The 13019-nt window shown below is 41.7% G+C and overlaps 2 protein-coding genes across 6 annotated transcripts; both read right to left on the bottom strand.

Annotated features, from left to right (window-relative positions):
* Positions 1-165: 165 nt before the first annotated feature.
* Positions 166-5553, bottom strand: rnf168 (ring finger protein 168). 4 transcript variants are annotated; one of them, XM_088428469.1, is made up of 8 exons: positions 5251-5553; positions 4680-4879; positions 4292-4493; positions 3670-3734; positions 3336-3491; positions 2964-3049; positions 2642-2714; positions 166-1669 (listed from the first exon to the last, which is right to left on the bottom strand). In XM_088428469.1, the coding sequence occupies exons 2-8, from the start codon at positions 4848-4850 to the stop codon at positions 1106-1108; spliced, it is 1317 nt and encodes a 438-aa protein (XP_088284595.1). In that variant the 5' UTR covers positions 4851-4879; positions 5251-5553; the 3' UTR covers positions 166-1105. The 4 variants fall into 4 exon arrangements, with proteins under 4 accessions (XP_088284595.1, XP_088284594.1, XP_088284597.1 ...); XM_088428468.1 differs by having other exon boundaries at positions 4680-5553; XM_088428471.1 differs by lacking the exon at positions 5251-5553 and having other exon boundaries at positions 4292-4549; positions 4680-4825.
* A 525-nt stretch (positions 5554-6078) lies between these two features.
* Positions 6079-12741, bottom strand: LOC148415993 (uncharacterized). 2 transcript variants are annotated; one of them, XM_088427715.1, is made up of 7 exons: positions 12422-12741; positions 11414-11597; positions 10014-10327; positions 9765-9834; positions 9017-9198; positions 8357-8940; positions 6079-7230 (listed from the first exon to the last, which is right to left on the bottom strand). In XM_088427715.1, exons 1-7 carry the CDS (start codon positions 12575-12577, stop codon positions 6435-6437), a joined length of 2286 nt encoding a protein of 761 aa, XP_088283841.1. In that variant the 5' UTR covers positions 12578-12741; the 3' UTR covers positions 6079-6434. The 2 variants fall into 2 exon arrangements, with proteins under 2 accessions (XP_088283841.1, XP_088283842.1); XM_088427716.1 differs by having other exon boundaries at positions 6080-7230; positions 10014-10324.
* Between the last annotated feature and the right edge of the window lie 278 nt (positions 12742-13019).

Here is a 13019-nt window from a genome sequence, read left to right as displayed (position 1 = left end):
AAGTTACGCTTAATAACCAGAATTTCCACCCTTCGGTTCAGACTTTAAAAAATAAGAGTTTCAGTGAGCTGACACTAATGCAGTACAACTTGGACGATTATACTACTACTACTCAATTAACTTTGATCAGTAAAATTATTTGCCATAATAAAAAAAAAAACACAACAGTTTTAATGATTAATTTATTTCGTACAAAACTAAAGTAGCAGCAGCAGCCGAAACAGCAGATATTACATGGAACAAATAGGATGTGATGTCACATGCTCTACAATTCCAAATCTGTAAGTGAAATTTAAACTGAAATTGAAGAAGACATCTAGGAGGACCTGTAGTGGGATTTACATATTTTCTGGATGCACACCATCCCTCAACAATGTACATTCCCAAAATCAGCATGGCTCCCGATCAGCAGAAAATTGAGCTCTTTTCACCCTGCTAATTAACATGTACTGATGAAACATTGAACTAATTCATGAAACAATGAACGACACTTTTATTTAACAATACATTTATTTAATGTTGGCACTTTTGTTCCTCCATAGATTTTGGCCTGAACACAAACAAAGTGGATAGGGTATCCGAGAAATAACATTAAATGGGACACCCACTCCCCTAAACCAATTGGCTAGGCAAAATTGCTCAAACCAAACAGTGACTATGCTGGGGTTCGCCGAAAACTCCACAAATTAGCGGTAAAGAGGTATTTTTGCATTAGACATGCTTTTGGTCTTTACACTAAAACAACCAATAGGTAGGATTTTCAAGTAAATAACATTAGACAGGATCGCTTCCCAAAAGCTTTGCTTGTGCCAAACAGTAAATATGTGAGTGTTAACAATGAATGGAAAACAGAATTTTCAAATTAACCATGGTTTCAAACTGCACAGAAGTTGTAAATAGATGAGTTTTTCAATCAATAACAGAGGATAGGTTCTGCTCAAAAGTTTGCAAATAGGCAAACTTGTGAAATGCCAAACCGCAATTATATGTGGGTTCACTGTGTTAGTCTTGTTTTGTTGTTTCTGGAAGCAGTTTCTCGACCCCAATGTGGGGCGAAGGCACAGGGGCCAGTGCGGGACTGTTGAGGGGCTCCTTTAGGGGCGCTTCAACTGCCCAGGCCAGGAAACATGTCAGTGAGGGTTGTCTGTCTGCCCCCTCCGTTTTGCGAAGAGGAGGTGGACGCTTCCGGCGAAGAAGATGAGGGGGAGGACAGAGACTTGGGGGAGGCTCTAGTAGACCCCGGGTTGCTCCTCTGTCTGAGTAAGTACTCATCGGTGGAGCCTTTTCTCCTGTCCGTTCGTTGCTGCTTGTCCTCTTGGTTAAGCTCGTTCTGCAGGAGCAGCGCCATCTGTCGGTCGGCCTCCTCCTGCTGCCTGCGCCGCTCCAGTCGGGCTTCTAGTTGTGCGTGCAGCACAATAGCGCCCTCTAGAGGCGAAGACGAAGATGACGAGGAGGTTGAACGATAGCATCCTCGTTTGGCCTCTTCGTTGTCATCACGGTGCTCAGAGCTCTTCCGCTTGGATGGTCCTTCGTCAGTGTGATGGATTCTGCTACGTCGCGCCTCCAGCGGCGAGGATGGACCGGGATGACGAGGTTCCGCTTGGTCCTGCTGAGCCCCGTACAGGTCGGCATGAGGAAGGGGATGCCCATGAGAGAGCTGCATATTCTCCTGGAAAACGGGAACCAAGCATGGCGATGTGTGACTATGATGAGGCTCTTTTGTAAATAATCAGTTCATCTAATTTTGTTGATTTTAAACAGTCTTTTATTCGTTGTTGTATGTGCCATAAGTAGTATAACTATAGTATGTTGTATAATTTTGCATTGGTGGAATAAGACTTGGAAAAAGGAAACCACACACTTTCATTTATATTTTAACATTATAGCAACCTCTGGGGTCAATTAAAAATAGCATCATGATGCCCCTGAACTAGATTAGCGTCACAGCTCACCTCTTTGGGTAAGTCTTTAAACTAATTGTAAAAAAACGTAAGGTCAATAAATAATATGTAATTGTAATTTCTTTTTAGTCTAAAATGTAATGGATGTGGTAAAATAAGTGTTTCTGCAGATTTCCTTTAAAAGTTGCTTAGAATGGTTGCTATAAAATACAATGTCCATGAAAATACTTAGAAAAGAATGCTTGTAACGAGTCAGATTTTATAGTTTAGTTCATTCGTTGTATTTTAAAAGAAAATAATTGTATTAAAAGAACCAAAGAATGCTATTCCAACCATCTGAAATGAAACACTTAGTGTTTGTTGATTTTATGTTATTTCCAAGATTTTACTCACATCGATATCTGTTGAAGCGCCGGAGATAATAGTTGAAAATTGTGATTAATTTGAAAATTTTGTGATTAATTAGTTCAAACTTAAAAATGAGATTGACGGCGATACTTTAAACATTTCTCTATTAACAAAATTGCAATGTGACCTTGGAACAAATGATTACAAGTCCCATTATAACATTTTAACACACCATAACATTATAACCATTATAACACATTACCATTGAGTTGGTAACATTTCTAAATAAGACTGCATTAAAGGTCTTGTTGCAGACTGTACAAATGTTCTTCAAAATCACTGTACCTGTTACATGAGGAATAAAGACATTCTTTTTGCTGTTTTTGACAGACCTTGTTAGAAATTAAAGTGGAAGCTGAGCTGCAGTCTGACGGGCTCGACTTGGAAGGAAGTCGACAAAAGAACCTGAAAATCAGGATAGGAATGTGTTAGATGAGTACAAGTGGATGAATGTCATGCAAAAAAAATGTCATAAATTGGGCTTAATGGATCAATTTACTTTTGGAAGTACTGAAATGAACTATTCACATTTATTAAGGCAGACATCATTTAAAAAACACCAAATTGGTGAAAATGACACAAATCACATTGTTTATCAGCTCTCTGGTTTATACGCACACACACACACACATAAAAGAAATGATAGGCACTTACTTTTCAATGTGTCCCACCGTGTTGACTTTCTTCCTGGCTTGAGCAATGTCAGGAGTATGTCGATTGTCCTGGGAAACGGGAGCATTCTACACAAAGAGAAGAAATCAAAGACATTTGGCAACCATTTGCACTCTAGCTGCTGTTTACTGAGGATGTGTGGGTATAACCCACCCCCTCCAATATGGGGGTTGAAAATGAGGAAAAAGAAAAAGTTGACATGTACATGTAGAAATACGGTAAAAAAAAAAAAAAAAAAAAAACATTCATTACCGGTCAGTATTTGACATTTTTTAAACATTGACTTTTTAACAACATAGTATATTGGTTCAACCCATGCCTAGTTAAAAACCTGGGATAAAGAGTGTGACTGACCAGCTCTTTGCTGAGCAGCTTAGCCAGCCTCTCGTCCTCCTCGCTCCTCCTCCGCTCTTCCAGCATCATTTCCTCCTCCTCAGCCAGAAGTCTTTGGATGTACTCCTCGCTGGCACGCTGCTCCTCCTTGTCCAGCTCTTGCTTTTCCTCTGACAGCTGGTGACGACAGGTTACAAAACATAAGGATTAGGTGGCATTTCAAAAGGAGATGCAAAAACTTTATTTAGGAAGTAAAAAAGCAATTTAATTGCCATGTGGTCAGTTGAGTGTAGTTATGATTTTAATGTGCATAATGATGATGATTAGATGCATTTACCATGAAGACCAAACTTACTTTGCTGATCTGCTCCTGATATTCTTGTCTTAATTCACCAGGCTGACTCATCCTGGGGGAAAATACTAACACACACACACACACACACACACACACACACACACACACACACACACACACACACACACACATGCAGACACAGGCAAGGAAACACAGAACAAGACAAAGACAATATACAAACACACACACACAAACAAACAACAACACTCAAATGAGGGCAGCACCAACACATCAGACAGCAACACATGGGGACATTGAGGCAGAAAGACATACATCCAAAAGACAGGACACACAGGCATGCATCAACAAAGGCAAAATGACACAGACAGACAGAAACAGATATGAAAACAGCCATAGATGGGTAGAAAAACACATATGCAAGGAAAATTTACACAGACAGAAACACAAACGGACAAATAAACACAAATTCATCAACAGACATAAATGGAACACATAAATGGAAACACGCATGCATAGAAATCCAACCCCACATAGAAACACACACACACATACAGATGGAGAAGGACAGATAGACACCAACAGACACACATGAATCATCAAAATCTGTCAGTATGCAACATGATACCCCACTGTGTACTATTATGGGATTCTGTAGACGTACCCGACACGTCGTCAACGTTGAGAGCATCCTGTCCACTGAGGCGACGTTGGCAGTGCTGCGGGAAGTTGTCTTGGATCTGTGTCCATAGCTGCTCATTGACAAGAGTCTTGTTCTTGCTGTTTTGTCTGGCCCAGGTGGACACGCGTTTCCTACACATGGGACAACACAGCGTGCTCTTGTCCACCGACTCCAAGAAGCAGCCCTGACCACAAAAAACGCACGCTAGGCGTTAAACGTCTCCTTTTCTCATGGTTGTTCCTGCATTGGCGGCACGGTGGAAAAAGTGGTTAGCACATCTGGCTTTGCAGCCTCGGATCGACCCAATCTTACAATAGGCCTTAATAACAATGAATGAAAGACATTCCCGCCAGCGTGTTCAAGTACTCACTTTGCAGAAGGTGTGCTTGCAGGGCAGTGTCACGGGCTCCAGAAACAAATCCAAACAAACCGGACACAGACAGTTGTCCAGGGACAGTGTTCCCTCCTTCTTTCCTTTGCCCTTACCCTTGCCCGACGGATTTGGGACTGGCACCTCACCATCCGGATCTGGCAACATCATCTCACCCCCACCTTCTTTCCTTACATCACCTTTTACGGAATAAACAAATAATATACGCAATTAGACAAATATTAGCGTATGTTTTATTTTAGCGTCCAATCTTGGGCTCCAACAACTGTGAATATCGAGGGCTGACTGAAAATACACTTTACGGCACACTCCTTCCGCTTAAATTCCCCGACTCAAATGAAATACTTTAATCACGTTAGCTGTGAGAAAACTGTAAACAAGAAACCGAATAGTGGCATAAACGTGTGTCATTCAAAATTTAGCTTCTAACTTTAGCAAAACACTGCTGTCCAGAAACCTCGAATGACAACAAAGTGACAACTTTCCTTCTGACATACTACAAATCCGAGACACAGTTTTAGAACTATTTAAACTTCCTAACGGGTACCACCTTCTAAGTTATCCTCCCTCGGTAGTTTTATTAGACGAAGTTAAATTCGCTGCCAGTCCCAGACAAGCCTAGTTAGCCGTTAGCTAACTAACTGCTGGTAGGAGCTAAGGCGCCGACGACTGCCAAGGATGGTCACAGCTCCCACTCGAAAGAACACCAAAGAAGTCCATCAAAAATTGTTAACTCGATTAATGTTGTCCCCTCACAGCGAGTGTGTTCAAACGTGTACTTATTATTTTATTAATTTGCAAAGAAAACAAATCTCTACTATCACCCGCCCAATCCAATCTGTGGCGTCTGCGCACGCGCAGATAGCATTATATTGGAAACGTAAAGTATGACGAAGTGTCGGAAAAGCTGATGACACCAGTGTTATGTGTTGAAAACAGGTGTAATGTAATCTAAAAAAAAGGTGTAATGTAATCTTTATTAATAGACAGCCATTGCGGCGACACATCACTCATAGGCCTAAAAATCACCTGTGATAAATATGTAAATTGCTAAACTCATCTAACGTCTTCCGGCGGTAAAATGTAATGCTTCGTCAATGATTAATACACCAAAATATATTCATGTACATTTACCGCCTTTGGACCCACATTCTTATTTGTTGTCTAGGGTTTGGTTATTTAATGTTCGCGCGAGTTGAGCTGAGATTGGTTATCCTCTGCACATCGTAGCACATGGCGTGCTATGATGTTTTTGTAGGGGTTGAGATCCGACATATGCCTACAAAAAATTCGATGCTCTAGGTCAAACGGGTCGGAACTGGCTGCAGTTTTAGTATCGTCTGGGTTCAATTATAGCAACTTTTACCGATTTGGGGAAACATCCGACTTTGAGGTGGCGTACAGACCATCAGCGGTAGCTGCTCGGGCCCTATTAGGAGTCCAGTCATAAATTAGGATAAATATTTTAATTGCAAAACAACCAAAAAGACATTTGCTTTAAAAACATAAAACTTGTAGTTAGCTTAGCATTAAATTCAAAACAAAAAAACCGGCACATATTTATTTTGCTAGGATGAATCAATTGCTCACTCATCTGCCAAAAAACAAAACAAAAAACTTGTTTAATTCTCTGGCTCAAGGTCCAAGAACTGACTCACTCTGGAGGAGTGAATCATCCCATTGGCTTCACAACTGGCATTTTCCCACTTTTTCCTCTGCTGCATCTGGTAGGAATCACTCGTTGACAAAAGCATTGCCCCAGGTGTAAACAGTGCTTTTCTCTTTCTTGACGTTGCTTCCGGACTGGAGCGAGCCCTTCGGTCTGTCACCGCAGCGATGCTTCTTGAGCTGCCTCGAGTCGGAGAAACCGCGGCCGCAGCTCTGGCACGAGTAGAGTTTGATGCCAGTGTGGATCTGCATATGCGACTTGAGCTGATTGGACTGACGAAACTTGCGTCCGCACGCGACACACTCGTAGGGCTTCTCGCCCGTATGCACCAGAAGGTGTCTGTGGTAGTTCTGCGGGGTCCGAAAGGCCTTCCCGCACTGCTGACACTGGTGCGGCTTGACACCCGTATGCAGCAGCTCATGCTGGCGCAGCTGCGACTGAAGCAGAAAGCGTTTTTGACAAACATCGCAGCCGTGCGGCCGGTCGCCGTTGTGCTGTCGCATGTGGTAGATGTAAAGATGGCGCAGATGGAAGGACTTCCCGCACGTCTCGCAGGAAAACTCCTTGTGCTCGGCGTGACTCTTCTCATGCGTGCGAAGTGTGTTGACGCTGCTGAAGCTTTTGCCGCAACTCTTGCAGCTGAAGGCCTTCATGCCAGCCGGCGACCGGCGCCGGCTCCTGATGCCCGTCTTTGAGTGCTCCTTATTCTCGTGGACCACCAGCTGGTGCTTCTGCAGCTGGCAGTTATAGAAGAAAGTCTTGCCGCAAAGGTCGCACATGAAGGGTTTTTCGACGCCGTGAACTAGCATGTGAGTCTTCAGAGCCCACGTGCCTGAGAATCCTTCACCACACTTTTCACACCTGCCAAACAAGCAAGTCCGTCATTATTTAAAAAAGAAGCATCAATCCCCTCTTGCACTGTGAAAGAACTTGAACACCTACAATTTTCACAATACAGGCCTTGAAATTTAAAGCATAATGCTTTTCTCACCAGTGATCTTCCATCTGCACAGGTTGAGTTTTTTGAGCAAGTGTTGTCATTTGAAACATAACGCTAATTTTGATCTCTTAGGATTTTGACCAGCCTTGAAAAATTGGTACATTTTTTAGCTGAAACCTGTCAACCAATCAGAGAAAGGGGTTCCCTGAGTAAAAGACAGTGAACAATGTGAGAAGAACGCTCAGAAATAATTAAATTATACCAGTTCACTCTAATTTTAAGGTGTTTTTTTTGGACTGGAGTTTCAATAGGTAATATAATAAAGAAGCCTTCCCCCCAAAACCCCCCCCACATAAAAAGCCTCAAAGTCTTCATCTGACCGAAGCGGCCTTTTCAAACACCCTGCATTTTGACAGATTTTTAATTTTATTTTTTTTTAATCTTGCCACTTTGCTATTTTCAGCGGTAAGGGCTAATCATTTTTTTTATAATTCAATTATATTAACATTGGTTTAATTCTCAATTTAATATAGTAAAAATAAAACGTTCCACTTGCTGTTGATGTAAAATGCCATCACATGTGCCCAAGGCTCAGGTATTAACAAATCCCTGTTTTCTGGGTTTGGTCATGTGACATTTGCAAGCTGAGCCATGATTGGCTTGTTACGCGATTGCTGAGTATGTGGTCATTTTCAGCCGTCAGCAAGTGGCCACATATTTTTAAAAGTTTTTATGTATTTAAAGGTATTAACTATATCGTTTACAAAAAAATGACATGTCTAATTTATTATCGACAAAATAACAACTAAATATGTTTTGCTTAAAAGGTGTCACATTTCAACCCAATGTCATCTTAATAAGCAGTGGGTGCTGAAGCTTTTTTAAATTTATTGCCTGTGACTGATTGTGATGGAAATGTTATTTTCGTGCATGCTGTAATTTAGATCAACGATAAAAATAATCTCTCCTCCCCAACCACCCTCCCTTGCTTACACTCTCTCTCATCAAGGAAAAAGAAATGTTACAGGCCAAAAGAATAGATCTTACTTGAATGGTTTTTCTCCGCTGTGGAGGCGCAGGTGTCTCTGGAAGTTGTACTTGAGGCCAAAGCTCAGCCCGCAAGTCTGACAGACAAAAGGCTTCTCCCCCGTGTGGACAACGCGGTGCTGCAGCAGGCCCATGCGGCACTTGAAGGCCTTATTGCACTCGCCGCACTTGAACGGCCGCTCGTCCGAGTGAGAGCGCTTGTGCACACGCAGGTTTCCAGCGGTGGAAAAGCGCTTGCCGCACGTTTGGCAGGGGTAGGGCCGAGCTCCTGTGTGGACCGTCTGGTGCTCGCGCAGGCTTTTCTTTCTCAGGAAGCCTTTGCCGCACACGTCGCACATGAAGGGCTTGACGTCAGCGTGCGAGATCTCGTGGTAACGCAGCACGGCCGGCGAGGTGAAGGTGCGCCCGCAGGTGGCGCAGTGCAGCGGGGTTTCCTCAAGCCGGTGCGAGGCTTGGTGGGCTCGTAGCTGGCGGACCAGACGGAATTTACGATCGCACTGCTCGCACGCTAGCATCTTGTCGGGGTCTTGCTCCTGGGCCTCGCGCAGACGATGAGCTTGTTGGTGTTTGAGCAATGTTGTGGCCTGTAACATGGAAATACCATTCATCAGCTTACATACATCTTATATACATTACATTTGTTGTTTTTGTTCTCAGCACTTGGTAGAAGCCTTTGTCACACAGCGTGCATGGGAAGGGCTTGACGTGGCGCAAGGCGTGTTTCCTCAGTTGGTGCTGTTGGTGGAAGCCTTTGTTGCAAAGCTCACAAAAGAAGCGCTTGTTCTTGTACAGCTCGCGTCGGCGCTTATTCTCCTGCTCCTTCACATCTTCTTCATTCACAGCTATGTGATAAAAGAGAGATCTTTATCAGGTCCCAGGTGATGTGCATGGAACCGGGGTTTCTATTTTCAGATGTTTCATTTGGACGAAAAAATGTTTCGTGCAATGTAAACAGGTAAAATAGGATCGTATTGTGGGGGTTTGAACAATGGTTACCTTGTAATCATTACATGGGGTGCAATTATTTTAATAATTGATTTATTTCTTTATTCTATTTTTTAATCAATCTGACTAAAACTAAAGACATGTTTTGATTTCCCTACATTTTTTCAAAAACAGGATTTTGAGAGTCAACAAAAAGACATGTTCGATTCCACTTTTTTCAGCCGATGCAGTCAGTACAAGTACTCAACTCTACAGTAGGCCCTGATAACAAATTTCAATACCACTAATACTTTAAGACACTAATGTCTCCACCCCACAAAAACACAATGAAAAATGTATCTAAAGACCAGTGTATTCCAATATTTTTTTTAAATTAAATCAATGGCAATTAGACAGACAGACAGATGTCATTTATGTGTCATTATTGATCTTGTCAGGGAAATAAATGAGTCCATCACTTCACCTGGTTGAGCGTGGGTCATCATGTCCTTTTCGGTTTTTACTTCAAGTAGTTTTGCTGTCCTCTCTGCCTCCTAAAAAATACATAAATGTGCAATGCCTCATTAGTGAAGCAAAAACTGTCATCATAACGTGAAGAAAAACAGAAAAGATTATAACCCTCAGGTCAGCAGTAGTCAGTCTTTTTTTTTGTATTATACTAGAGCTATAATTTTGCCTACTGTTGCCAAAAATAATAAAAATCATGTCCAACCATTGCATGAAGCGCTGTCTCATCTTTAGTGACCTCCAGCTCCTCAAGCTTGAGATGCTCATCCGCTACAGGACGTGACATCACGGCGTCAGCTTCATCCTGAGCATGATCCTCAAGGTTGTCCCCAGATGGCGTAACTGAGGGGCTGCTCTGGACTTTGAATGCGGCGTCAAGGGGCGAGTTGATGATAACCACTGGAGACTGCACCGTACCTCCACCAGCACTGCTCACTTTGCTGGAAGATGCTTTGACCGAGTTGATGATGGACATGGTGAGACTCAGGGCGGAGGGGACTGGTTGTTTGGCATCTGCTGCTGACAGACAAATATTTTAACATAAGCCTTACATATTTCACAGTGTTACGTTTAAGCTGTGCTAATGCACAATTGCTCAATGCTCTCACCCTCTCAGTACAACAAATCAAAGCAAAACAAAACAAAACAAACAAAAACGTGTTGGCATTTTGTATTGCATTTTTGTATTTTCATTTTTGCATCATACAAAGAAACATAAAATGTTTATTTAGCATGTGTGGTTGACAGATCATGAAGAAAAGATACGTAAAAAAATGACAGAAACTGGTGAAACTCTGGGGAGCATTTCAGACTGAGATGCACAGTATATCGTGTAATCACTGTCACATTAGTTTAATTTGATCTAGTCTCGATTCCTATAAGATTTTCTAAATTTACAATGATAATACTGTTGATGTATCACATACTAGGCTACCAAGATTTACACCTGTACGACTACTACTACAACTCTACTACTGTAAAGTTGGGGCTTTTTTATGGTGACATTTGCAGTATATGCTAAACGTTACCTGGAACACTTATTTCTTATGATACTCCAATGCTGAGTTGAAGCAAATTACTGCATACAACTTAAGTGTACATCTTAAGTGTTGACAGATGTCTCATGCTCTTCACAAGCTCCTGCTACTCTGTGCTGTCTTGCAACATCAATTCATGAGTCGTACATGTGCAGTAAAGGGCTGTAGCTCGTCATTTACATGTCCAACACCCTGTATCCTTTTTGACAAAATGTGAGTTTTGCAATATAGGTTACTCTGTGCCACTTTTTAAATCTGTTACAATCATCTGACTGTTTAAATTTGTTTATCACCAAACACTTGGAATATCTAATCTAAAAAGTGGGAATGAAACAAAATTGTGTAAAATTACGTTTCATTATGCAATTTATTATAATCTCAGATTTTGGACGGATGTGATTCTGGTTTGTTTAACAGGTGCATGTCTGATTTCACCCATTGTGGTCCAAGACATGCACAGGGAGTTTGTGTGAATGCTCGAAGTCATCAAAAATTAGGGGGACCACTGGTAACATACTGTTTGAGTGCAAGTGAAGCCATTTGGATTAGGGCGAAGTGATTTTCTTACGCTTTGTTTTCTCCGTAGCAGACATTCGGTTGTCCCTTGAGCTCAGTTTGGTCTCCAGTTGCCCCACTTTTTCCCGCAAGGTGAGATTCTCTTTAAGCAACCTTGCCAATAGCTGTCCAAACACACTGCAGATCTGCCGGACAGCCTCCTTCGCCGCCACACTCAAGATGGTTGTTAGCTGGTGCTATGAAGGCAAAGAACATGGTGCAATTAGTGGTACATGTTTCATTTCAATACTTAATTTCGTTCAACACTGAACTCTACTGTTTTGTGTATATGTTTTAAATGGTTTAATACTTTAGTACACAGGCCATCGTTGCTATTTTTTCTTCATTTTGAATTTTTTGTCTGTGCTGCCCAATTCCAAATTGCATTGGGTATGGACCTACACTCAAGCAGTTTGCATTCAGGATCCATTATTCTGAATCCTTACATGGAAATTAAAGCGATTACCACTATAAAGATATTTCAATTTTTTTTAGTTGAATCATAGCTAGTATGCAAATATCTTCATACGCTATCTTTGACCCTTACATCTGTTTTTGGCATGTTTTACTGCCACATCTCGCTAAATATGTACAAAAAAATGTTATATTGTAAAATTTTAATTATTTAGCACTAAGCACGAAAACGCAGGATTTTTTATGTTAATAATGGATGACAGGTACTAAAATGAAACCATGAACCATGGGAGGGGAACACATTTTGCAAAACAAAATTGCGCCATCTACTGTGTAGTATCGTAAAGGATGTTTATTTGACGTATTTCAGTGGTTAAAATGTTACATGTAATAACGATCAATTAAACAAGATGCATAAAAATAAACTGTCATAAAATAAAGCGATAATATATTTACGAAACTGATTAAGGCAGGGAAATCGGTTGTGTCAATCTATTCGCCTCGGCGAAAAGGGAAGTGACTGCGCGATGTCCATCTGGCTCTCTTTACTCTTCAAATAAGCTTGCAGCCTCCGCTCCGCGATTGACAGCAAACAGCAGCCGCTCACCTTCAGCTCGACGCCGCTAGCAGCTTCCACCTGCCCGCCGACCAGGCTGCTGTGTAAAACCCCCGCAGCTGCCTCCACTGCCACCTCCATTATGAGCGCCGCCTGCGAGCGGAAAGTTTCAGCGGTTGTCACCTCGTACTCGCTCGGTTGCTCCATTCAGATTTAAGGCAGGTCACCGGAAAATAATGTGTAGAAATCTTAATATGAAACGTCAAATCACGGTTGACGAGTACGAGTCCCCTTTTAAACAAACACAACAAAATTGTGTTAATCTTTCCTAATGGTAATCTGCATTCGGGACGTCCAATATGGCTACGATGTTTACGTCCGGGTCACTGTAGTCACGTGACCAGTTTACGGTGCGACGTAATCAGTAAGCGACAAAGTTATGTTGCACTGAATTTAAGAGAGATTAGTAAAAAAATTAAGACTTTGTCCGTAATCATTTACCCGACACCCAACTCAAATTTTATTTGAAGTTTTATACAGTGGACTATTTTATAGTAAATCAAATGTTGTTAGTTTTGAAACACTATAGACACTAAGACCTGTTGAAATGTATTCAAAATATTAACTTTTTATATTTTTCAGCGGTTTA

Source organism: Hippichthys cyanospilos, chromosome 11 (genome assembly GCF_059441005.1).
Source record: "Hippichthys cyanospilos isolate Australia breed blue-spotted pipefish chromosome 11, RoL_Hcya_1.0, whole genome shotgun sequence".
NCBI classification, from domain to species: Eukaryota; Metazoa; Chordata; class Actinopteri; order Syngnathiformes; family Syngnathidae; genus Hippichthys; species Hippichthys cyanospilos.
This window is presented reverse-complemented; position numbering and strand designations above follow the sequence as displayed.